This window comes from Egretta garzetta, unplaced genomic scaffold (assembly GCF_000687185.1).
Source record: "Egretta garzetta isolate BGI_Z169 unplaced genomic scaffold, ASM68718v1 scaffold59, whole genome shotgun sequence".
Lineage (NCBI taxonomy): Eukaryota > Metazoa > Chordata > Aves > Pelecaniformes > Ardeidae > Egretta > Egretta garzetta.
The window spans coordinates 3690489-3716940 of NW_009267230.1; the positions used below are offsets into that span (position 1 = coordinate 3690489).

The 26452-nt window shown below is 36.7% G+C and overlaps 1 protein-coding gene across 1 annotated transcript in view; it reads left to right on the top strand.

Moving 5' to 3' along the window:
• The window catches only part of SPEF2 (sperm flagellar 2), a 138449-nt gene that overhangs the window by 75285 nt on the left and 36712 nt on the right, over nucleotides 1-26452 (top strand). Inside the window, 13 exon segments of the mRNA XM_035902750.1 lie at nucleotides 762-864; nucleotides 5677-5929; nucleotides 7612-7782; nucleotides 9289-9429; nucleotides 10476-10555; nucleotides 11438-11654; nucleotides 16816-17004; nucleotides 18168-18355; nucleotides 20080-20248; nucleotides 23111-23330; nucleotides 23769-23899; nucleotides 24119-24197; nucleotides 25574-25647. Of these exon segments, the coding sequence (XP_035758643.1) occupies nucleotides 762-864; nucleotides 5677-5929; nucleotides 7612-7782; nucleotides 9289-9429; nucleotides 10476-10555; nucleotides 11438-11654; nucleotides 16816-17004; nucleotides 18168-18355; nucleotides 20080-20248; nucleotides 23111-23330; nucleotides 23769-23899; nucleotides 24119-24197; nucleotides 25574-25647 (2015 nt within the window).

The following is a 26452-nucleotide window of genomic DNA, read 5'->3' on the forward strand; positions in this document are numbered from 1 at the left end:
CCCGCCGCCTTGGGAGGGGGGCGGGGGGGCAGGGGGCAGGGTCAAGCCTTCCTCCCGCCGGGGGGGTTAGGAGCTTCCCCGGGGCCAGCTCCCGCTGACCGACCGACGGACCCAACCGCCTTCCCGCGGCCCGGTACCCCCTCAGGTGCATTCTTGATCTTCATGTTGCAAGACAGTGATTTGCGAGGTGAAGTTAGTTTTCCTCAAGGCGCGAGCGCTCTCGGGAGGTATGAGGAGCTCCAGCTTCATCTGCTAATAAGGACTCCAGAGGCTAAAAATATTTTAATACGCTTGCGAAGCAGTGGTTTGTTTTGAATGGCGGGTGTTGTGTTGGCTTTGGAGAAGCATTTGTTTGGCAAAGAGGGAGTGACTTTCCGTGGAAGAGAAGCACATTAGATCCATTTTTTTTTTTCATTTGCATTTTTTATGGAAAATTCAGTAATTATCATTTATAGGTATTGCCATGATCTTCATGACAATTATGACAAGGTTTACTTTTTAACGCTGAAAATGAGTGTTACATTGCTTATGTTATGCTAAAGCTTACGTTGCAAAATAACTGTACTGAAAGCAGATTTGTGACTTGAAAACTAGTTACTGCTACATCAATCTCGTAAAATTCCTCTGAATTATTTAATAAAGTTTGGAGTTAATTTTGTTATAGAAGTATAAGGAGTTGTATTAAGATTAAAGTATGAATTCTTTTCATTATCTTTTTTTTTAAAAAAAACCCCCAAAAACCAACAAACCCCCAAACTTAGTTCCAGGATCATTTTCAGAAGAATTTTCTACTGGCTACCTCCTAGGAGAGCTTCTACACAAATACGGTCTTCAGGATGACTTTAATCAGTTTTCACAGAGCAGGTTAGTACATGTGGATAACATTTCTCTTACAGAAATTAGACAAAATTTTTATTTTTCAGTTAGGATTTGCTGATGGAGAGCGGGAAAGACATGTAGAACAAACAAGATTTGATACTTTTATCAGTAAATCAAAAAGCTACTTGTATTTGATGCATGGATTAGCTTTGTATTTCCAGAGAGATTGATCATACTACTTCAAGAAAATTATGTATTTTGATTGTAATTGTGGTAGTAGCAGGTTACATCAAAAGTTCAACAAGCCGTTCAAGGATGTCTCTAAGATTGGAGATACTGACCCTGGTCCCATGAGCTATGTAGAGCCAGGAATCCAGAGAAGTGGTGTGGTGGTGACCATTACATCTTCGCTAAAATGAAAATGGTGGAGATGCATTGTGAGGCTCTGAGTGAAGCCCTGGTGGAAGATCATACAAGGATTTAAAAGTTTACACGTAAACTGGTGTAATATCCACAATGAAGAAGAACAGAAAAACAGGAAGTTGAAAAATCTTGTACAGATCTGTGAGCCCTGATATGTTGGTGATGCAGTTCATGGGGTTCCGTTGCTTATGCTCCATTTTGGCAGACCTTGGTGCACACGTATATCAAGTGTGCCAGGCTGTACATCCTCTTCATGTTTCTCCTGAACCTCTTTTTTATGTTCTTTGCACTTCTCATTTATTTATACCCTTTCCTATCCAAGTCCCACAAACTTGTAGGAGAGCAGCTTGAGCACAGCTAACAAAGAAAGCCAACAAACACAGCAGTTCTGCACAGCAGTTTTTGGGCTCTGCTTCTAGGACTTCTAGGATCATCTCCTCCAAGAATAATACGTCTCAATGTGAATAAAACTGAACAAAGCCAGCAGGGTTCACAAATGGAAGAATAAGGTGCTACTGACAAAACTCAGACATAAAAAGGAAGGTTGGGCAACCCAGGAAGAGCACTGAGACACTGTCTGAGTATGCAGGGACGGCTTTAGGAAAGGAGTCAAAACTGGTGAGGAACATGGAGAGCAACCAGAAGGGCTTTTAGAGGTATCTCCACAGCAAAAGGGAAGGCTAGAGAAAATGTGAGCCTACTGCTGACTGTGGCACAGGACACAGTGAAAAAACCCCTGCATTGCTTACATTGAGGAAAACATTACTTGTGCTCCCGAATTTTTTAGTGTTCTTCCCAGGACTCTGAAATCTCTTTTGACTGACCTCAGACTTTTTGTTGTGACATCATTTGTACCCATGTGAAAGAGCAGAAGCAGATAGTAGCCTGAAGGTCATTCTAGACTCTTCAGTTTTGTGGTGACATCCCTAATTCGGGCCCCAGGAAGGCAGCAAACTTGCCTGAAAAGAGGGTCCCATCTGCAAACATGTGCTTCTGTTCTGCACAGGAGGGAATCACCAATGACCATAACTCATTGTTGTTTCTTCTTGGTGCTGGTCTTAATGCAGGTTTTGTTGTGGGGGATTGGTCTCTCTGACCTTGGCAAGACTGCTTGCACGGTTCCTCCTCTATCTCATTATGCACTTCATCCACCATACCCAGGGCCTCATGCCTGTTCTGTAAGGGTATCTCAGAGGGTAAGGAGGGGTTTCTTTTACCACTGCTTCCACCTCTCCTTATCCCTTGTAATGCTGCCTTCCTCCTGGCACAAAGCAGATCCAGGATCTGCCTCTGTAGTGTCTACGCTGAATCAGCCTGCATGCATCATAGTTGGCAGAATATGGCTCCATTGATCAATCTCCCTCTCAGACTCTTGAATACTCCTCAGTTTTGCAAAAGGTTCAGGTACTTACTGCCTTCTCTGTCTTGGCCTACTCTATTGGTAAAACCCACACTCAGAAATCCTGAGCCCCTGAGGCTAGCAGGAAAGTCTGCAGCAAGAAAGATTTACCCTTGGCGAAGGAGGATCAGCTTAAGGAACATTTAAATAAACTGGAAATACACAAGTCCCTGGCACCTGATGACATACACACACCTGTGCTGAGGGACCTGGCCAATGTCATTGCTAGGCCACTGTCAATAATCTTTGAAAGGACCTGGTGACTGGGTGAGATGCCTAGGACTAGAAGAAGGCAACTGCCACTCCTGTCTTCAAGGAAAGCAAGAAGGAGGAAGTGGGAATGTACAAGCCACTCAGCCTCAACTCAGTCCCGAGGAACTGATGGAGCAAATAAGCATGGAAACCGTTTCTCAGTGTGTTAGGGACAGGAAGACGACTGGGAGTTGTCAGCATGGATTTATGAAGGGGAAATCCTGCCCAACTAACCTGACAACCTTCTGTAGTGATGTGGTGGGCTCAGTGGTTGAGACAAGATCAGCATATGCTGTTTACATTGACTTCTAACATTGTCTTCCTTAACATTCTCATAGGCAAACTGAGGAAGTAGGGACTAGGTAAGTGGACAGACAGGTGGACATGGAAACTGACTGGAGTGCCAGGCTGAAGGAGTTGTGATCAGCAGCGTGACGTACAGCTGATGGTCAGTGATTACTGGTGTAGCCCAAGCACTGATTTTGAGACCAATACTGTTTAACATCTTCATTAACGACTTGCATGATGAGACAGAGTGCACCCTCAGCAAGTTTGCAGATGATACAAAACTTGGAAGGACTGGTTGATACACCAGATGGTTTGTGCTGCTCTTCAGAGGGACCTTGATGAGCTTGAGAAAAGGGATGACAGGAATCTCACAAAGTTCAGCAAAGGGAAATGCAAAGTCCTGCATCTGGTGAGGAAGAAGCCCATGCTTTCGGTACCAACTGGGGGGCAACTGTCCTGAAAGCAGCTTTGCAAAGAAGAGCCTGAAGACCCTGGAGGAAAACAAGTTGACCATGAGCCAGCAATGTGCCCTTGCAGTAAAGAAGGCCAACAGCATCTTGGGCCACATGAAGAAGATAGGGCACTGGTGAGACCACATCTGGAGTTCTCAATTTCTGTGTCCAGTTTAGGACTCCCCAGTGCAAGAAAGACATGGGTGTATTGGGGCAGGTCTGGAGAAAGGCCCTGACAATTACTAGAGTCTGAGAGTATCTTTCATAAGAGAAAGAGGAGGACTGTATGTGGTGTTCTTTACCATGGTACTCCACAACTTTGTAAGGAAAATTTGGTATTTTCCCCTTTCTTCATTATTTTCTTTTCCAATAATTGCTGTCATTGATCTTTTGACAGCTATTGAGAATTGAGGCAATGATTTCTCAATTCCAAGATATTTCTTCTGCATATTAAATCAATTATTACTGAGTAATATTTATTGTATGGTCCTGGAATCCTGCACTTGCCTAATCTTACTTATTATCTATAAAGTAATACTTCTAAAATTTGGCGTGTCTATTAAGGAAAAGCATATTATTCATGGATCATTTTGTAAGCTGGCATCACTTCAATACGTTTTAGTACAGCCCAAGGCAAGATTATACCCGTTGGGGCGGTGGTGGGAGAAATGTAGATTCCTTTTTTAGGCTAGGCAACTAGCCTAAAACAAGAAAAGAATGTAGGGTCATTGCAACAAGTCAAGGTGTATATGTTTCACAGTTCTTGGACAAATAAGCAAGGGAATAATAATTGAGTGATACTACTTTTTTTAAAGGAATACTACTGGAAAACTTTTTCCAGTTTGGCTGTCCATATTTGATAAATAAAACATTGCAGTTTTCCCTGAACTCTTACAATGATCTTGAAATAAGATATACAACAATTTTGTTTTATGAGGCAATGTGAAGAGATTCCATCTGATCTGATTACAGAACAAAAAGTTAAGAGATGATCCCACCACAGCTTCTCAATGCGAGGTGATTTCTGACAATAGGGCTTACCTTAATCTTGACTCAATTGCAGAAAAATGTTCAATAGTTGTAAGCTGTAGTTATATATAATTGTGTAAGAAATAAGGCATAGACTGTTGTAGGACAATAATGAGCTCCTGGACTGTTTCATCTAGGAATAAGGTGAATACTGTATGACCAGAAGGTCTTAAGTTAAAATTGAACATTTTTGTAGAATTATATTGTAGCTCAGCTCACCTCAAAAACCTGTTGCTTCATGTGAAGAAGCTATCATGAACTCAAGGAATAGAGCAGTAAAGAAAGCATGATGTTCTGACTCAGGTTGAAGTTATGGATTTGTTGGATGAAATTTTATGTGTTAATTGGGATACAGTGACAATTTATTATTGGGTTTTGGCCTGTCTATCTAATGATCTTGAGTGCTTCCACAGAAGAATCTATATATAAAAAGAAACATTAATCTACAATCCTCTATTTCAGTTTTGAATGTAAATTGCTTATTGAGGCCACAGTCTTTGTTTTCAACACCACTCCAACACATGTCCATTACTTTTTATTGGAGAAGAAATATAACAAAGTGTTCTGAGAGATAATAGATTTTATAGATTTTTTAAAAATAATTTCCTATATTTTGGCTGGTTAGAGCTCAAGTGGTTTGATACAGCTAATATAGAAACTTCATTCTACCTCTTTGTACTTTTTGTGAATGGTATACAATTAGCTGCAGTTGGGGGTGAGATTTTGCTGTCAGATGCACTTTGTGTGTACATGTATCAAGATTTATATAAACCAATGTGTTCTCCATTTTTTCCAAAAGTTGTGCCTAGTAAACCAATGCAGTCACATGTACTGTAGTAAAAATCCTAAACTGAAATGTGTATCACATTACTTTAAGGGAGTCTGCTGTGATTTTTTCCGCTATCTTGGTATGAGATAAATGTTATAGCATGCTTATTGCAGGAAATTGGAATAAAAAATGTTTATGTTCTGATTTTTGGTTTTGGTTTTTTTTTTTTTTTTTTAATTGTGTAGGGTTGCAAATGCAAAACTTAACAATTTTTCTCGCCTGGAGCCCACGCTTCACCTCCTTGGCGTACAGTTTAATGAGAATGTGGCCCAAGACATCATGACAGGACAGCATGGGGCTGCAACAAAGCTTTTATATGAATTGTATATTGCTTTAGAAAAAAAGAGAAAGGCAAAGCTCACTGGAGTAGCCATGGAAGCAATGAGACCTGCAGCAACTGCAAAGCTTAATTCTATTGAAAGTGTTTTGTATCAAGAGGTAACTATGCCTATTTTGTATAAATATATAGGAAAAAAGGTAGCGTATTTGCCTGTACCTCTCAAGCATGTTACATGCTTCCCATTCCCGCTTTTTAAAAATTTCCTATTCAAAACCAATACTTATATGGAAAATAAGCAGTCATTTGCTATGTCTTGTACAGAGTCAGTGAGATTACACGGTTTATCTGTGACTCATGAGGATATTGATCATCTGTTTTGTGTTTCTTTGTTTTGGCTCATTCTGTGTTACCTGCTCTGTGTTTAAACTTTCTCCAGACTTACAGTACGCATAGCAACGAAGGCTAGTAGGTGTTCAGCAGCTGCCATTTTACTCATTTGGTCAGTACAGATTGCAGACTGCATGGTGGTCTAGGTATCAGCTTAGACTAATTTCCCCTTCAGGAAACCTATTTATAACTGTGTTGAGCTTTGTGCCACAGTGGTTTTGTTCCTTCTGTTGCACATCTCTCCTTATATTTATACTACCCTCCAGCCTGCAATAACCATATGCTGAGTAATATGAAGAGGAAAAAACAAAGGAGAAAGAGAGTAGCTAAGAGGAAGTCAGTATCAGTGTAGTAGATTCTGTTAAGGATGTTCTTCTTGTCTTCAACAATAAAGTTCAGCATCTGTAGACCATAATTTGTTATCAGGATGAGCAATCTTTAAGAAGCTATATATTGTGACTTGAATTCAGCTGGGTGCAATTTCATGTTTTTTTCTGGCACACTTCCTGAAAAATAGTCTACAAGCAGAAAGTTTACCAACAAGTGCAAGGATAGTACCAAACAGTCAAAAGATCCCTTCACCTATACAGAGATAGCTTAAAGAAGATAAAACAACGGAGAGTAGCTCCTGTCAATAGATAGGTTCAGAAAGGCATTTGAATCATAGACTAGTTGAGGTTGGAAGGGGCCTCTGAAGGTCACTTAATCGACCCCTCCTGCTCTAAGCAAATTTGACTATAGCAGGTTGTTTGGGACCTTGTTCAGCTGGGTTTTGAATATCTCCAAAGACAGAGACTTCACAGCCTGGGCAAATTGTTTATCACGTTTCTTTTTTTTTTTTTTTCCTCATGTTTAAAGTTGAATTTTCTATATTTCACTTTGACTAGAATCAAATAGAATATTTCCAGTTGGAACAATCATCTAGGCCAACTGCCTGACCACTCCAGGGCTCACCAAAAGTTAATGCAGGTTGTTAAGGGCACTGTTCAAGTGCCCCTTAAACACTGATGGGCTTAGGGCATCGACCACCTCTCCAGAAAGCCTGTTCCAGGGCTTGACCACCCTCTTGGTAAAGAAATGCTTCTTCATGTCTAGTCTAAACCTCCCCTGGTGCAGCTTTGAACCATTCCCACATGTTCTGTCCCTGGATCCCAGGGAGAAGAGCTCAGCACCTCCCTCTCCACTTCCCTTCTTCAGGAACCTGTAGGAAGCAATGAGGTCGCCCCTCAGACTCCTTCTCTCCAAACTAGACAAAGTTTGGCATTGTTCAAGTTCAAATCTGCATATTTCTTTTCAATTGAGTTAATCCTGGTTTTCTGAAAAACATTCAACCATGCTTAGATGTTGTTCTGTGTACACAGGAAAATGCAGTTTGAAATTACTATTGCAAAATTATCATATTTAAATATGTTTCTTCTGTTTTTACTCTTCATTGGTTGATGTTTAATTTTAGCGTTTGAAAACTTTAACGCCACGTCAGGCTGATTTGCAACTACAGCAGATTTCAGAGCATTTTGAAATAAAATCTAAGGCAATAGAAGATAAAATAGCTCATATACGTATTGCAGAACAACAGAAAATTCAGAAGCTCCAAGAGGAAAAAAGAGCCCAAGACATTGAAAAGGTGACTATTTACTTTTTATAGACTTCTGAAGAGGTATTTTCTTAAGGTCATGTACATAATGAGTTAGTTGAAGCTAGCGTATATGCCATGCTCATACAAAAACAATAAAAAGGAGTGTGCATGGTGATCATTAATATGTAGGTATAAAGCCATTATACTGTTATAAGACCCTTACAAATATTAATATTTTAAAATAACTTAATGTTAAAATGAGAGTATTTGCATATTGTCATGCATGGAAAAGATTTCTAGATTTGAAGACAAAGTGTAAATTTCACAACTGTGTGTGTTTAAGGTGTCCTTGTAAAACAGGTTTGTGACAGAAAAAGATGAAGCAGGAAAAAGACACAGGGAAGGGGACCTATAGTGGGTATGGCCCCAGAATGTCCCGTAGTTCTGTGTAGCTGTTCTGATAAAGTAAAAAAGAGGAACTAATTTCTTAAAATATGGGAACAGTCATCCAAAGTACAGCCTGTAGTTTATATAGAGGAACTGGCCAGCTATCCAAGGGGTGTTGAACCACAGTGAAAATGAAGTTGGCTAATTTGAGATGCATTTTATATGGCTAATTAAAGCGAGAGAGTCCTGCCATGGTTATTTAGCTGTTCTGTTGCCACTGCATGAACAAGAATGAAAAAAAAAGTCCCATCATGTATCTAGAATAGAAAATAAAAGCAATATCCAAACTATTCAAAATAAAATTTTAAAATAAAATTTATTAATACCTTATTTTATACTACATATTTATTTTGATTCTTTGTAAAAAACCTTTTCCACTCAATTCTACCTTTAAAGACATGTATCTGCAGTGCACTTTTAACCAGTGTAATTTAAATATTTGTTAACTTCTTGATCATCTTTGACTCATTCAGTGGCAATATTACCTAATGGTATACTCAATTTCTGTACAAGGAAACTGGTATTCCCAGTGTCTGTGCTGAATTCTGACCTGAAACAGGTACCATACTAGAGCTAGAATTTGATACAAGCCCTTAAATGCCTATTAGGCACTGAGCACAAACCGTTTTTCTTCACAGATGTGCTTCTATTGCACCGCACTATTTGTTAATGCAGACATAGCGTATATAGACGCACCATTTTCTCATAATGGTACTTAAAAATATATCTTCATCCTCAAATATTAAAAATGTATACTAGCATATTGCTAAGCTGTCAAATTATTCAGAATATAGAATGATACTTTAAAATGCATTTTACAACATCTAATTCTTGATATAAAAATGGTGAGAATATTCTTAAGGTTTAACTGTGGGCAAAAGATAAAGAATTTTTTGCTTTCATGGCATTTTAATGATCCACTTAAAAAAAGGAAAGAAAGAAAGAAAAGTCATTTGCTCAAACCTGGAGCCTGACAAGCTCTTCTACTTTCTTCCTTGAAGACTCTTTTCCTTATGGCTTGATCACATTTACTTCGTAGATATAAAGGTAGAGTATTAGGGCCATATGGTGTGTTTTCTATCTGAACAAAAGATGTTGAATATTCAGCATCGCATAGGAAGAAGGAGACAAAATGAAATAATGGCCAGGATTCAAGCAGCCATTATACAGATTCCAAAGCCACCACCAAGCCACACCATAAAAGCTATTGAAGCCAAAAAATTCTTAAAGAAGAAAAGAGAAGCAGAGGTAACTATCATCTATATTCCTTTAATGTTAATTCTATGAACTTGCAAAACATATGACTTCGGGGAGCATTTACACTTACAAATACTGTACTTGCACCATCCAAAAGCTTCTGATAAGTGTTGAAATGATATAGTAGACTCAACCAGTGAAAATTGGGCTAAATATTAATATAATTATGATTCTGCATTTGTTACTTAGTAAAAATTTATGTTGATGCAAGAGAAAGTTCTTATTAAATAAATACCATAGGTAGGTACTAATTTAATTGCTGACAGTATTTTAGCTTCTAGTCTACCGAGTAGTATATGTGAAATAAAAGCATTAATGTTTCCTTCTCATTTGTGCATGGTACAGTTTTGTACCATAATGTATGAACTCTTCTGTAACACACTATAAAACTGTCTGCTCTATCAAAAATGTTAGTAACAGCTGAAATTGGCAATAGTCCTAGATCAAATCAAGAGATGATGGCAATGCAGCAATAAAAAAAAAAAAATCTGTATTATCTAGTGCTGAAGTGTACTTGGATTGCAATCTTACAGTTCATGGACTGTTTTGTCATCAGGAGTGCAAATATTGCCAGTTTTTACAACTGCACGACCATAACAGATGCATTTAAATGTAGAGCGTGAGAACATAGCTGCTTGAGTAACTATTAGGGATAAATTCCAGCTACTGAATCTAAAGCAGATCATACCCCAGAATATCCTGGTTTGAATCCCTGAATGGTGTCCTGCTAGAGTCCTATGTAAAATCCTATGTATCCTGCAGGGTGAACAGCTGCAAAATCTTAGTATTTTCTGTCTGCTGGACATAGGTATAGCTAGGAAAAGGGCAGGGCGGGGCGGAATGAAATGAAAGATAGAAGAAGGAAATAGTCTTGCCTTTTTTCTTGATCTAGCTGATGCTTAAAATATTTTTAGTGTAAACATTTCTGTTGTACTAACATGACATAAAAATAATTCCCTAATCCTTAGCCTGTTGAACCTTCCTTATCATGCTTTGTGAAGTGAAAAGAAACATTACATTTTGTGTTATTTCTTCAGGACACATATAAGGAGATTAAAAAGTTTGAGAAGTCTATGGCAGGAAATGCCTCTACAGTACACAGCCAAGTCACTGACCGGTAATATTTGGATATTAGATTGTTAAGATTAGACAGGACCTTACCTCAGGTGCTTGTTATATATGTAGACAGCTACTTGAGCAAAGTGTAATGGCTTGTTTATTTTATACTGTGATTGTCCTTTGAGTGATTGTCCCACTAGCACTGCAAATATTCCAGCTCCAGCACCGTTAACAGTGTTTTTACCGTACCTTTAGTTGTAGTAGGGATGGCTCAAGCTTCCTTCTCTCTTTTTTCCCATATATACTGCAACAAATGACAAAGTGCATCTCTTCTCCGTTCACTTCAGTCATTGAGTCTGTAAGGTCAATTAGACTCGCAGAGAGACAAGAATGGTTATGGATGTACATACACAGTAACACATCTCAAAGAAAGGAGAGAAGCAACCTTTCTCCTTAGACATATCTGTATGTTGATTTATTTGTGAGTAATTTTAAGTAATAGTCATTCTGTTACCTGTAGTGCTATGTATACCATACTCGGAAGAGTTGAGACTCATGCATACTGCTGTGGATACTTCTGTGTGTAAACAACCTGTGTTTAATAACTCTGCAAAACTACATTCAGAGTGAATGGATATATTGAAGAGTAACCCATCTTTCTTCAATATTCTCTGAGCCATCCTAGTTCCCCATTTCTGCAGAATTTGGCTTTATATTAGTAAAGGAACTAATTGACTATTGGCTCAGGTTGGTGCTGGAGCTCTCCTCTGGGCTTAGTGGTCATTGTGGGGCACAAGAGCATCAAGAAGTAGCCACAGGGCCCACAAAAAGTGCAGCTGTGCGTTTGCACATAACTATACAGGGATCTGTATGAAAACACCTCTAAGAACCATAATTCCTGTAAAGTCAGTGATCTTTTTCTTTTGATCTTTTCAATCAGTGATATACAAGAATCATTGCAAACACAGAACTTGCAAGAAACAACCCTAGAAACTACTTTGCAGAAAGCAAATGAGCTGTTAAACATTTATTCAGATGATGAATATATAAGGAAAATTCAAAAACGTTTAGAGGAAGATACATTTGCTAGAGAACAACGAGAAAAGAGACGACGAAAAATGCTAATGGAACAGTTAATAGCACATGAAGCTGAAGAGGTGAGAAAATGTATGCTGAAGTATATAACTCATGCACAATTAATACTCTAAAAATTTGGTTATGAACAGTGTTTCTGGAGGGTTGAATAAAATTTGGAGGGGATAAAGGGAGGTAGATAGTCTTATCTCTGAAAATAACTTTTATGCCAACCATTGTCTTTCCTTGAAAAATATGGAAGGCTGTCCATTCTTTCTCGCCACCTTTATGTCATACTTCATCCTTATAAATCATAATGGATCAAATGAAGGCAGCAGAGCTAAGATTATTAAAAATCAGTTGAAGACCAGCTTTCCATTCCCTGCCCCCTGCCAAAATTGGACTTTAAATTATCAAAATGCATACTGGTTCTGAAGAAGATACTGATTAAAAAACAATAATCATAGCATTCCTTGGTTGAAAACCTGTATTTACAAATATGTCATGTAAAGTTTTTGATCTGGACTGGATGAATTCTGAAATGGTTGTGCTGGGTGATATGAAGAAGCAATACACTTATTTTGCAGATCAGAGCTTTGATTTTTGGTATGTTATGGAATAGAAGATGGGTCTCTGCAGGATGTCTGTGTTTCATTTAAACATGGATGTTGCAGGTTACTCCATTTGAATCCTGTCCCGTAAAGCACAAGGCTTTTCAGATTCGTCCCCAGTCACTCCTTATTCAAAATGCAGCTCTTAGATTACTAACTTCACAGATCATCTCTTTCATAATGATTGTATCAAAACAGAACCTTGCAACTTACTGGGTTTCTGTGATTTCTAGTTATCTTTTGTCTTAGTATTGCACTTTAAGTCCTTAACTTAGATCATATATGTTGAACCCAGTATAGCCAAGTCTGTCTCCACTGCTGCTGCAGAATAATAGCACTTCAGATGTGTGGCATCTCTGAAAAGGAAAAGTATGATATTCTATATTCTATGAAAAACACCTGTAGTGGCTTAGACCAAGAGTCCATCTATTCATGTACCTTGTCTTTGGGCTCTCATTCAAAGAGATTCTATATCATGTTCTTGTTGATGTGCATAGGCCATGAAGAAGTTTTGCAACCCATTTGTCTGAAATCACTGTAGTCCCAAAACTTGTTCTTTACCTGCTGTCAGCTGTGGCAACCCTAGCACAAACCCAGCAGCCTGGACTAGTGGTTCTGATAGCCATGGCTATCAGCTGATGGCCATGGGGCCAGCAGCAGTCACTGGGGCAGCTCTAAGCCAGCAAAGCCAGACAGTGCTGTCAAGGTGGTCAGACAGCTGGTCCACCTGCAGTTGTAGTACAAGCCTTGTCATTTTGAGATGGAGGAGTAGTTGCAATGTGCTGCCAATCAGACTGGCTCCAGTGAGGCTCCAAAGCAAGGCAAGAGTAACAATAGTGTTCCTAACTTCCCAGGAAGAAAAACCAGTGTTGATATAGGAACAATAGAAGTCACAGACTGCAGGAATTAGAAGGAAAGCCAAGTGAGCAGTTGACTGGAACAGTAGTCTGACCAGATCAGAGAATCTATTTAGCGGTAATTTGGTTCTAAATTAGCAGAGGAAGAGGTGTCTGGTTGTAACTCTGTGAGTTTTCAGAAATTAGATGTTGCTTAACTTGTATGATGTGACGCAAACTGAGAAACTTTCTTTAAAAAATAATTACAAAGTAGTTGAAAATTACTTTCTCCCTGCATTAGACATCAAACAAGAAAGGATTTGCAGACTGAAATTGTAGCTTTCTTGTAGACATTAGGGCCAGATTTTTACTTACACTGCTTAAAACTTGAACACAGGGCATGGGATCATTTAGAGTCAAATTAATTCCATCCCTTCAGAGTGCTTTAGTGTGTTTCAGGTCCATATGTATAAACCTCTACTAAAAGCATCTAGTTCAAATTTTTGAGTTTTGGCACCCTACAAGTTGGAGCCTGGAAGAAAAAATATTTTACAATTACATGACACTTCTCTATGTGGAGCACAGGGTGATGCCAGTCAGATTTTCATAGGCAGGATTTGAAAGTGACAGTAACATGGCTTCATCCCAACTGAATCTTTGATCTCCACCATTTCAACAAAGTATTTGTTCTAAGTACTCATTATTTTTAAATGCTCTGTTCAGATTTTATCTCTCTAAATTTACAAAGTTACCAGGAAGAAGTTAGCATCAGCAACAAATTGAAAAGAAGAAAATTGGAGGGGAAATGAATTGTTACTAGATTATTGCTTGTCAACCAAACAGATTTATGTATGCTAAGTTATAAGTTTTGGTCATAAATTTTATGACTACACAACAAGACAGAATTATTTTATTTGTATGTAAATTAAACAAGGAAATAGAAAAATAGAAAAATGTGATATAGTAATTATGTAAGAACAACATGGAACATAAACACATTAATGTTTGACCACTGGATGCCACTGTTGTCTCAAGTAGGTAAAGTGAAAAATGCTTGTATTATGTTTTCTCAGTAGTAATTTTTCAAATTATTACTAAGATGGCCCATTTATGATATTTATGATTTCTTCAGACACTTCACAGTCCCCTGTGAAGAAGTTGATGTCAAGTGTTACGCCAAAAAATTGTACTACCATTTTATTTTGTCTCCTAATGTGCCCAGAAGTTTCAAAACTTTTCAACCTTAGGTTTTAGTACTTTGTCCATTCCTATTTGTATGAAAGATAGCTACCAATGCTTTGCTCCCCTATCCAATAAGCACCCTTTTTGAAATTGTTTGGTGTTCTGAATCCTAATTTATCCATTTTGTAGCTCTGAGTTAATTGCCTTTTCATATATTCTTGTTCCTCAAAAATTTCCTGCAGGCTCTTTTTAGGTCTACTCAGCATGTCAAAATATTTGATCCCTTAAAATATCAAGTTCTCCACCCTTCAGTTAACAAAGAAGAGGTCTCTTGGCTGCTCTGAAGTGTTCTAAAGGAGCTTCTTCTCATTTCCTTTATAAAGAGCGCATTCATTTAGATGAGGTGCTTGGATTTCTCACTGGGCCAACTATTTGCACCATACAGTTGATGGTCTGAGTGTGACAGATGACCACTCTCTTGGGGTGGCTCCTTCAATCCCTTGTGAATTAGAATTTAAAGATCCATATTCCTCTACTGGAATGCTTACTGCTGTACTAATCCATGGCTGAGGATAAGCAGTTGCAACTAAAGAAAACAATAAAGAATATTTACTTGTAATAGGAAGCAAAGTCTGTGCATCATCTACTCTTTGAAATCTTAATGAAATACTAAGTCCAAAGAAGCAGCAGATATAACTGAGGCAGCAAAGGGCATCATGTCTCCATTTTTTGCCTTGAATTCATGAATGTAGGAGACAAATGGACAGATTAACTCTTCAGTAGGCACTGCTGTTGGAAAATTGTATCACCTGAACTATATCAAATGACACAGCATGAACATGAAAATACAAAGTGTATGTAAAGTCATTACTATTACATTGTTTTCCATTTCAGTTATATGCATGATTATAATTGTATACATAGAAAAATACCTACACTGCAAATAGAGTACAAAACAAAACACATTCATAATTAGATCCTCATTTTGTGATAAGCTTTGTAGGGAGACAATACTGCATGTAGGTGAAGCACTCTGGGATTAAAGCCTGAGAAGACTGCATCTGTGCCATTAGAGCTATCATGCAGTGTCATGAGATTCAGTGTTGGGAAAGGGGAGGGCAAAGGTCACATGATAGCTAAAATAAGCAAAATGAGGGATTTTTATGTAACATTAGTATTTTCTAGTCACCAGTATTTAATTGGAATGTACTTTATTCCCAGCAATTGTAAAAGGAAAGGAACTTAAAAAAATGGAGTTTTGTTTGAAAAATATTTGCTTCTCTTTAACGTCAACATTAACTATCTAAATTAATTGGAAAGCGTTGTTCATACTATTGCCATTAAAATAGCCATATTTTGCAGCTTTGTGTTAGAAATCTATTACAGATGTCCTGATTGCATTGTGTAGCATAGACCTAGACCACTTTGTAGACTCCTTTCATAAATAGTATGACAATATGTAATAAAGTCTAATTTTTCATTTATAGCTGAATTTATGTAATGTGTTCTGTCCTCTCTGTCACAGACAGATAATGGAAAAGAAACCAGATTAAAAGAAAATAGAAGGCATACTTTGGTTTGTTTTTCATACTACTACTAACTGGCTTTACCTGTTCCTCTGTTCTTAGGAAAATGAATTTGAAATTGTCAGATCAGTTCCCAATTTAGGTCCTAAATTTGATTACATTTCATATCAGTTTTGCTGCATCTGAAACAAATGTCTGGGGAATCAGAAATTTCCTCTAAAATTCTGCTGTACAAGTGATATTTGGCAATGGGGCTTAAAATGCAAGCTGATGCATTTGCTTAGAACTCAGAAGTAGTTTTGGACTGTGAAAGTAGAGAGGCAAAATTTTATGTTAGGTGAAGCATTAGTTTAGATACCAAGAACAGCCTAGAGAAGTATAGGAGTGAGAAGAAAGTATTGTGTTTTGACAAGTGCTTTGAAGAGTAACAGTCCACAGCGTTCACAGTGTCTCTGCACACCGACCATGCTTCAAGCAATGGTTCAGAATTATTTTCTTATAGTACCAAGTAGGGTATTCTATTCATGTGCCTGTGAGAACATTAAAACTGTTACCCAGAAGTCTTGTATTTTCCTCTGTTCTGAATGCTTCCTCATATTCCCAGTCTCCTGAATGGAAGAGATAAGTACCCAAATCCCAAGAAAGAAAGAAAAAGTTCAAGCCTCTAGAATAATAGACTAATCAAGTATCCAGAAGAGTATGACTGAGAATGGGGACTGGTGAAGAGCAGGGATAAGTTAGTGATTTGAGGAAAGGGTATATCTTCATGTACAGAAGCAATTATTTGAAATATGCCACAGCTTCTTTGTACACAGGAAATACCCCAGTTAAAATTGAGTTAATCTGAACAAATATATTTTTACTGAGTATCTCCATTAAGGCATATTTAGAATTCACTTCTATAGTTCTACATTTCTTACATAGTATGCACTCACGAATAGATATGCATGTTTTTCTGGATTTATGTATCAAATGAACAGGTAAATGCCATTATATGACTCCATTCATATTTCTCATATGAGACATTGATGAGTTGTCTATAAAATAGTTTATAAGCTGTGCGTAATCCTATTATTTTTCGTCTTTTAGGAGGCTTACCGGGAGGAGCAACTTATTTACAGACTAATGAGACAATCCCAGCAGGAGCGGAGGATTGCTGTTCAACTCATGCATGTTCGACATGAAAAAGAGGTGTTAAGGCAAAACAGAATTTTCAGGGAAAAACAATATGAAGAAAGACGACTGAAAGAGTTCCAGGAAGCTCTTGATAGAGAAGCGGTAAAAGATTATTTGCTCCCTGAATTGCTGCAGGATTGTTACAGTACCTTCCTGTTATAAAATGGAATTTGTATTGTCAAGTGTTAGAATTTAGGCCTTTTCTAGGAACAGGGTGATTTAATGATCAATATATTCTTTTATCTAGGTTCAAAGTTACAGCTAAGTTAATAAGGGATAAAGCTGAGCAGCTTAAGGTCTAGTTTAATCTTTTCTTCTAAACTAATTTTAACTTTGTAGGAAAACATCTCTGTATGCTGAGTTTAAAAGACACAGTCTTGCAGAGGCAAAATGGCAAAAGACAATAACATAAGATGTTTCAAGAATCATGTTTTTCATTTCCTTTAGATGTAATCTGTTAACATCCGTTCTTGACAAATGTTGGAGGCGTTTCACTCATGAGTGCTAATTTCTACCTTGGAGCTTGTAGTTGATTAATAAATTAAAAGGACTCATAACCTTGTGGCAAACTGCCAACTGCTATGCTCACAGTAGGCCATAATGTGATGGTAGAAATCTTATTTTGCTCCTGCCAAAAATGATTAGCAGCTCCAAATCCTCAAATACAGCTGGAGTCCTATGTAATCAGCAGCTATTGATTACAATATCTCTTAAGTTACGCTTTCAGCCAAAAGGAGCACACCATCACAGGAACTACTGATGATTTTCTACCACGACCAGAAATATTTCTCAAAGATTGAACAGCATCAATAATGCCAAATTATTTTCAGATTAGAATCTTAAAAGTTAAATTACTTGTCATGTATCATAAATGAGTATTTCATTGTGTGTTTCAGTGGAACTAAGCTTTTACCAATGCATCTGCATAGTTGTTCCTTAGGAAGAGTTGACAGCATCATTTCATGTTTCTCTGCCCCCTAAGCACAGAATATGTTCGTAGTCTGTTTGTCATGAAAGAAGTAATATATTTCTCCTTTATTTTGTTATATTTTAGCAGTAGAGAACAAACAAAATGGAATTTATAGAATGAATAAAAATTTTTAGATTTGTCTATGTGTTAATCTGCTTGCTGCCTATGCAACTCTGGTAACAATCTAGCTGTTCTTGACTTAAATGAGCAAGTTCATTTTTGTTTCTAGGACTGTGCACTTCTGCACTTTCATTTTATTTGCAATCTCAAATTTACTCTTCAAAAAAAATTCTAGGCTCTTGCAAAACAAGAAAAAATTGATAACGAAGAACAAATTATCAGAGAGAGAGAATGTCATGAGAAAATGGCCATTGAAAGAGCTCAGGCACATTATAAAAAACATTATTCTATGTGTTGGGAAGTCATCAACCAAATCATTGATTTGTCAACGAAAGTAGCAGAATACCGTCTACTGACAAACAAGTGAGTATGGTAGCTGTTAGGCAAAAATAACAGCTGTTAGGTAGCTGTTGGGCTTCATTATTCAGACTGGTTTAAGCACCATAACATCTTATGTAGATTCTCAGATATCTCACATGACATCTCCAATTAGTTTGTGTGGGAAAATGATGATATTACTTTCTTGTGAGGATTCACTGATATGTAAAACAGGGTGAACTAATGCTAAAGCCTTGGCATTATTTCTTGAAAATTCAACTAACCTGAATCCTTAGGAGGCCAAGATCCACTAGTTCTACAGCTTGTGGAACTACTGATTTCCTTTTTTTAATGAAAAAAATCCTTATTTTAAAAGTTAAAAACTGAGTCTTGCTCACCTCATTCTAGATTGCTCCACTAGCTGAACACTTCCTCAGTGTAGAATAAACAGAATGAATTTCCTAAGATATATCAACTTGCCTGGACTGTCCTAAGAGTAGCCACTCAGTCCAAAATCTTCCGAGTCCTACATGCTGGGATTTCCTCTTCTGATGTGCCCTAATTGCACAGGGTTTCTGAGAAGGTCCTAAAACAGCAGTAGCTTCCAAGTGCCTGTGCTCTAGTAGTGTTTCTAAAACCACAGAGTGGTGCATTGTTCTTTCACTAGTGTTCAGCGCTTAGATCTATGGGGTAAGGCTTACAGCATTAGAAAGTATGCCAAAATCTCTATTGCCTTTTAGTGTAATTGTATATTAAAATAATAAAGCTGTAACCATATGAAATACATGTGATTATATTTTATGGAAACTATATAAATTTAGGCCCAGTAAGTCTGTGATAACAATAGTTGGCCTAGACACAGTTCAGTGATGATTTCCTTGTCTGACACAGTCGTGGTTCCAGTGTAAGCTGGTGTCACAATTGCTTGTATTGAGTGGTGCAAAATATGTAGAGGTATGTGAAATATCTTTCCAAAGTATGCACATCAAGATTGTATCTGCATTTACTTGCACTATAGGTATGCTTTCTCTGTCCTTCCTCACACTTCATTGTGCAGGATGTATACAATAGTTACTTAATTATTTTTGAACAGCACATGCGGAGTTTATTTAAAGCTATAATGCTCAACTATCTACAATCATTACTAAAAAAAAGAAAGTCCAAATTGATGTAATCTTAAAACATGGTAGAAACTTTCATTTTGACAATTTGTTAAATTTAAGCTGTTATTTATATTGTTTATTTAGCAGCTATAGAATTCTAATGTGACATATGTCAGCATCCTGTTTACATTTAGCTTGCTACTATATGCAGCTTGTCTTGTTGTTTCACATAAATATTTCTCCTTTCCAAAAGAAAAAAAAAGCATTTAATTACTCATATAATTCTAAATTAATTTTAGATTCCAGGAAATACGTTCTGTAGATTTTTGGTGAGAGGAGGCTTTACCCCACAAAAGGGAAGAATATTTTGGAGCAGAGAAAAACAGCTATAGCAAAACTGTTACTACACAGCTCTGCCAGCCAGATACCATGTGATGACACACTTGTGAATACTGAAGCCTACAAGTGCCTATGGCTGTCATATAAGTAACCAAGCACTTATGAAAAGCTGTAATAATTATAGAAAGCATTATAAACTGTATCTAGTTTAGCATATGCTTGTTTCATGATTGTGACTTTTGTAAATTTGGGTCCACCATTCTCAAATATTTAACAACTCCCTAATTTTTGTTTTGGAACTCAATTTTTTTTTTTTTACTTCAGCAGCAGAATTCCATTAAAACTGATGCTTGACTGGAAGGAATTTTTTTTTAATGGAAAACCAATGTATGAACAAGCCTCAATTCAACCTTTGCCAAATGAACCAAGTCCAGAACAACTTGTAGAACTGAGTAAGATGAATCTGTTAGATGAAAAAGATTATAATGAATACAAGGTACATCAAATTGATAAGACATAATGGAAGATAATACACCTTGATTTGTCATAATCATAAACAATTTGTTGTGATGTTTCATTTTTTATTTTTACTAGTTTCTGATATCAGATTTTGACATGCATTTTCTTTTCATTGCCTGAGGTTCTATACGAAATAGATATATTTTATGTTAATAGCACTGGAGAACTGGTACAATTTTAAAACTGTTATAATTTCATTCTTCTCTATAACATTGATTATATTTCTATCTTGAGTTTGTAGGACCAACATGTTAATTGCAATACAATTAATTTTTAGCTTATTGGAATTTGAAATTGTGTCTAAAGCTACCACGTTTGAAAATGCAACAGAAAGTATCCAGCAAAAGCAAGCAAAATGAAATACTGCATCTGTTACAAAACCCTGTAGTCTTAATTGCAGCAATTTTGAGTGAAAGCTTTCTAACAAGATTTATTGGTTCGAGTGATCCATTTATTTTAAGATGAAATTGTTTGTAAAAATTATTAAAAATGCCTGACATTTTTGTTAACCTTCTGTTAGAATATATGTAACTGTTTTTCAGGGTGCCTTAAAACTTTTCTTCAACTTTAGAAAACATTGTTGTAATTTCACACAAGTGAAGGATGAAGGATGAATGTTTCCCTGTTGAAATGTATTGCACAATTTTTTTAAATAACAGTAATGGTGGTAATAATAATAATAATAATAATAATAATAATAATAATAATAATAATAATAAAGCCCAACACAGGCAATTTGGCATCTGTCAAAAATACTAAGTTTACATTAGGAATACTGACTGAGTGTCAAATGTATTTGATAAAACATGAGAACAAAATACAGTGCTATCAGTCCGTTGCACATTCTACATTAGATTGAGCTTGAAAATATTTAGAAAATACCACATCATTAGTTGTGGCTAATCAGTTAATAAATTAATGGAATCACTCAAACTAAGCATTACAGTTGGCATTGCTCAAAATATAAAACAATTTCCTGTTTCAATTGAGAGTGTTCACGAGGAGTTATATAACTCTCACCTGGATACCTAAAAACTTGTTTCTGACAGGTAAGCTACTTTAGCTCAAGACAGGTACAGTCTAGCAATCTTGTGGTTAAAAGGGCAAAAAATCTGAAAGGTGAGTACTTTGAAAGGGGAGCCCATTCCATTTGGAATTCATTTTTTCTACAAGTCTGGTAGAATTTAAAACAACTGATCCATCTCTACTTACATGTTTAAGGAAGAATGGTTCAGATAAGGCAAAGATTTGGGTTTTTTTTAAGTATGTCTTTTCAATTGCATATTAAGGAGTGTGTTTCCTGAGATATATTAGAGAGGGGATATTGTGCAACTCAAAAAGATTGTTTTGTTTTGTTTTTGCTTATTAAAAATAGGGGATATTTTCATTTAGAGTGATAATCAGTTACATCGTGTTATTCTATCTAGTGCACATGTTCAAAGTCAACACTGATCAAGTTCTGTTAGTATGCTGTGGCAATATATCATTCATGATAATAAGCTCAGGAAAAGATTGCATATTCTATCAGAAACATGAATTCAAAACATAATTTTTGATAGAACTTTAAAACTGGTTGCTTCTGTTGATGGTGATTAAATATTTAATTTATAGAATGATACAACTGTTTAGGTTGAAAGGGATGTGGAGGTCATTTAGTTCAACCTCTTTGCAGGGCCAGCTTCTGAGTCAGATAAGGTTGCTCAGCACCTGTTCTGGGCAACTTTCAAGTATTTCCAAGGAAACATATCCCACAGACTCTGTGCAACGTGTCCCTGTGCTTAACCACTTTCACTGTGAACAGTTCTTTTTCTTCATTTTTTTTCCTAGTTGGAATTTCTCTTGCTGAAACATTTGACTTTGCCTCTCAACCCTTTATTGTGCACCCTGAATGAGGTGGCAAACTAGAATCTAATTAGGAATATTACTAGTCCACATATCTTCCAAACAGCTGTTTGTTAGCCTGCAACCAAATAATAATTAATACAGGTCTAGTATTATTCTGCATACTAAAATGTTCTCCTTTAGCTTCTCATAGCATAAGCTGCACATCAGGACCTTCCAGTACTGGTAGAGTATATATTAGAGTGGCAAAACCACAATTCTGTGTTCAATTCTTTTGACTACATCTTTCCATTGTCATCTTCCATCTAATGTGATTGTCAGTAAGTGTATCTTTACTAGCAAAACCTTATTAAGCTGTATGCTGGTAACTCATACCACTGATAAATTTGTATTGGTCTCAGGGTAGATAAAATGGAAGTTTCTACTGAGTATTTCCTTCCCTTAAAATTGTTTGAATGATATGGTGGTCTGTTTGGTTTGGATTTGTTTTGGGCTGTTGGTTTTTGTTTGTTTGGTAGTTTGTTTTCTTTCTATTGAATGTGTTTTAGGCAGATATCTGTATCTGAAATCTTTGTCCGTAAATTTTTTTTAATATATTTGTGTGATTGGGCAATAATGTTGCCCAATTTTTAGAATGCTGAATATCAGGATACTGGGCTTGTATTCCAAAAATCTGCTACTGATTCGTTCTGTGGTATTGGTGAAATGACTTTTCATGTTTATGGAATCAAAAAAAAAATTATTCTAGGAATCTATGAAGATGGTTGTAGAAGTACTTGTCTCCCTCAACTAGGTATTAGTGAGTATCAGTAAATGCTTAATGATTATGACGTAATTATAGCTTATAACAACGGTCTAGTCTAAAAAATGTTTTATTATTTAGTACTATACAGATTTGGTTATTGTATATATTGTGTTTGTGTATAAATACATATATCTAAAAAGATGAAGGACAAGGCATATTGACAAATTATTTGGTAATTTGTCATTTATACAGAGTATGACAGGGGAATGGTGTCCAACTGAAGAGAATAGTGAAAACAAACCTCCTCTTAATAATAACATACTGGGTCATGTGCTTCGTAGACTGATGGAGATTTTCTATCCTCCAAAACCTAAATCTTCACCACCTGTATTTCCTCCATTTCCTATCAAGGGATGTATTTTGGGAAAACCTTTTAGTGGAAAAACTACCTGTGTAAAGTTTATTGAAAAAGGTAGAGTTTTTTTTTTTCCTGAAATTCTTTAAAATGTTTATTTGTGTTAAAATCTCATTATTACAATGAAAAGCATTTAGGCAAATCCTTGCTTTACTAATCCTCGAACCTCAGATGCATCTGTGTTTTGGAGGGGTTGGTTGCAAGCCATTCATTCATTATCTTCCAAAATAAGATGAAGAACACCTGAACTTGAATATTGTGTTAATATAGTATTACTTCTGCATTGAGAATTCTTTGGGGATGTTTGTAATAGAAGAGACTAGCAAGATAGCTATATGATTGTGGATGCACACTGTGCAGTGGTTACAGAGAGACAGCAGAAACAGCTTACATTCACAAGCCCAAATGAAGTAATTAATTTAACTGTCAGTAATAGTCTCTCTGTATGCGTGCTCAGCTGAGACTGTAAAGTTATCTAATTTTTTTGTGTATTAGCTTGCAATATTCAGGTACTATCTGTTGATACTCTGGTTCAGGAGGCTATCCAAGCTTTTCTTGAAAATGAAATGAAAAGTGAACACAGTGTGATTCCACAAGAAACAGAGAGTTCTGGGAAACAAAATAAGGTAAGCATTTTTGTTAATTTTGGTTTTGGCTCCCACAAGGAGATGAGAATGAAATATATAAGGAAGAAAGTATATTGTTTCAATTTTTTAACTCAATTTCAAACTTAATTCTAATTTTTTACTTACAAGACTTCAAAAGTGAGCTTGAATTGGCAGGCTTGTTCTTCCTGTGATAGGTAGTTTCCTTTCTAATCCATTTCCTTTCATAACTGATAAAAGGTCTGGAAGAACTTATCAAAATCACCACTGAAAGTTCTAAAGAAACTCCAACCAGAAACACCTACCAATGAAACCAAAGGTGTGTATATATTTTATTTATTTATATATGTATGTATGTATGAAATTTAATTCTTATCCTATTAAATTTAAATGGCAATTCCCCTTTCTCTTATACATTTGAGATAGTATCCGTGACAGCTGAGTTTTCACAGTACTTTCCATTATAAATTTCCTGTTCCCACACATTCCTAGTGTCAGGGAGCAGCAAGTGTAGGATGCTCCGTGAAGGAAGGAGAGCTAGGTGACGTGGGCAATAGCAAATCAGGAAGTGCCAATGTTCAGCAACAAAGAGTGCGGATATCAACTGAAGTCAGGGTCACTATCAGGTCCAGAGACATTGATCAGCGTGAGTCTCAGTCTGGTGATAACCCAGCAATTCTGCCAAAGAAGCAAGTCTGAGGACAAGCCGGGAACTCAAGTCAGCAGGTGTGGATCAGGGTCAGAATCAAGGAGAGAGGATATGGGTGCAGACAGCTGTAATGGACCACAGGCAGCTTAAAAGCAGCTTCGAAAAGAAAGAAGGGCAAGCCCTCACTTCCCCTCACTTTACCTTTCTTTATAACGGATCTTATCAACAAAGGAACTGACACTGGGCTCAGCCACCTAAGCTCAGAATCACAAAATGATTGAGGTTGGAAGGGAACTCTGGAGATCTAGTCCAGTCCTTCTTAAAGCAGGGTCAATACTGCAGGCTGTTCAGGACTACGTTCCGTTGAATGCTGAACTTCTCCAAGGATGGAGATTCCTCAACCTCACTGAGCAACATGTTCCAATATTCTGAAACCCTTGCAGTTAATATTTTTATGATTAAATAGAATTTCCTGTGTTTCAGTTTGTGTCTCTTGCCTTTTGTCGTTTTACTTAGCACCACTAAGTGTCTGTTTTCTTTACTTTCCTCCCCACCTTCTACACATTGATAAGACTCCCTCAGGCCTTCTCTTCTCCAGGCTGAAGAGTCCACTTGAGTAGGACCACATACTCCCTAGCCTTGCTTTTGCTGTGGAGATACCTGTAAAAGCCCTTCTTGTTGCCCTTCGGACTAGACATAAGACAAGAACTTTTCCCCATGAGAACTATTAAGCACTGAAACAAATTGCCTAGAGAGGTCGTGTAGTCTCCATCCTTGGAGGTTTTCAAGATCACACTGGATAAACAACTGAGCAACCTGGTCTGACCTTTTAACTGATGCCACTTTGGGCAGAAGTTTGAACTTGAACTCCAGAAGTTGCTTCCAACCTGAATTAATCAATGATCCTATGATTCAAACAATTGTATATAACCTCTATATTGATTTGTTTGAAGAACAATAATGCAGCATATACTTTTATTATTTATCTATAGTAACAAATATTATAGTAATAGAATTGTTAAACCTTATAATGTACCTATTTTTAGGTAATTGTCCTGCCAAAAAGGATCCATCTCGGCAAGAATTTAAATCAGACAACAGTCAGGATGGCCTGTCGAAGGTTTGTAATCCAATCTTAGCTTCTACTTTATAAAGATGCATTTGTAAAAATGGTTAAATTATTTAAATGGTGACACCCTTTCATCATTCTGAATTGATTTATTACCCTCACTGCAAGCATTTTCCGTATGAAATATGAAGAATGTATTATGAAAATCTATTCCTGTGTATGTTGGTTATAGTTGTATATATTAAAGTTCTGTATGTGCCCATTGAATCTCACATTTACATAAGATATGGTACTTTCTCTGTAATTTCTGAGTTAGCAAAAATTTACTCCTCATCTTGCTGCTGCCAAGAGATAATTCATCCCGTGACAAGATTTCTTTTCTTTATGTTCAAAAATACTTAATTCTACAATGATCTCCTTGGCTTTATTGCTCACTGGAAAATACTTCAAAAGCTGAGATATGAAAGAATCCCTGTAGAACTAATGAAGCTAAATGCTTCTGTAGGAAACTGTCAGTGTATTTATGGAAGTGAAAATCGGAATAAGCTTAGAAACAGGACACTTAGTTTTTTATCTCTTTGCCTTCATATCCTTTGTTTCTCAGCCTTGTTCTGGCCTGGCATTTTCATGGGTGTCATGGGTGGAAATCAGTTGGAAATTTCAATTAAATTAGGCATTTTTTACATCAGTTGAAACTACTTCTCCTTAATAGAAAACAATAAATATTAAATAGAAATAACACAATAAGCATTAAATTTAAATAAATATATGGTATATAATATATAAAGTAGAATCATACTCCTAACAGTGAGTATTGGGAACATTCTGAACATACTAGTCTTACACTACGCTCTTC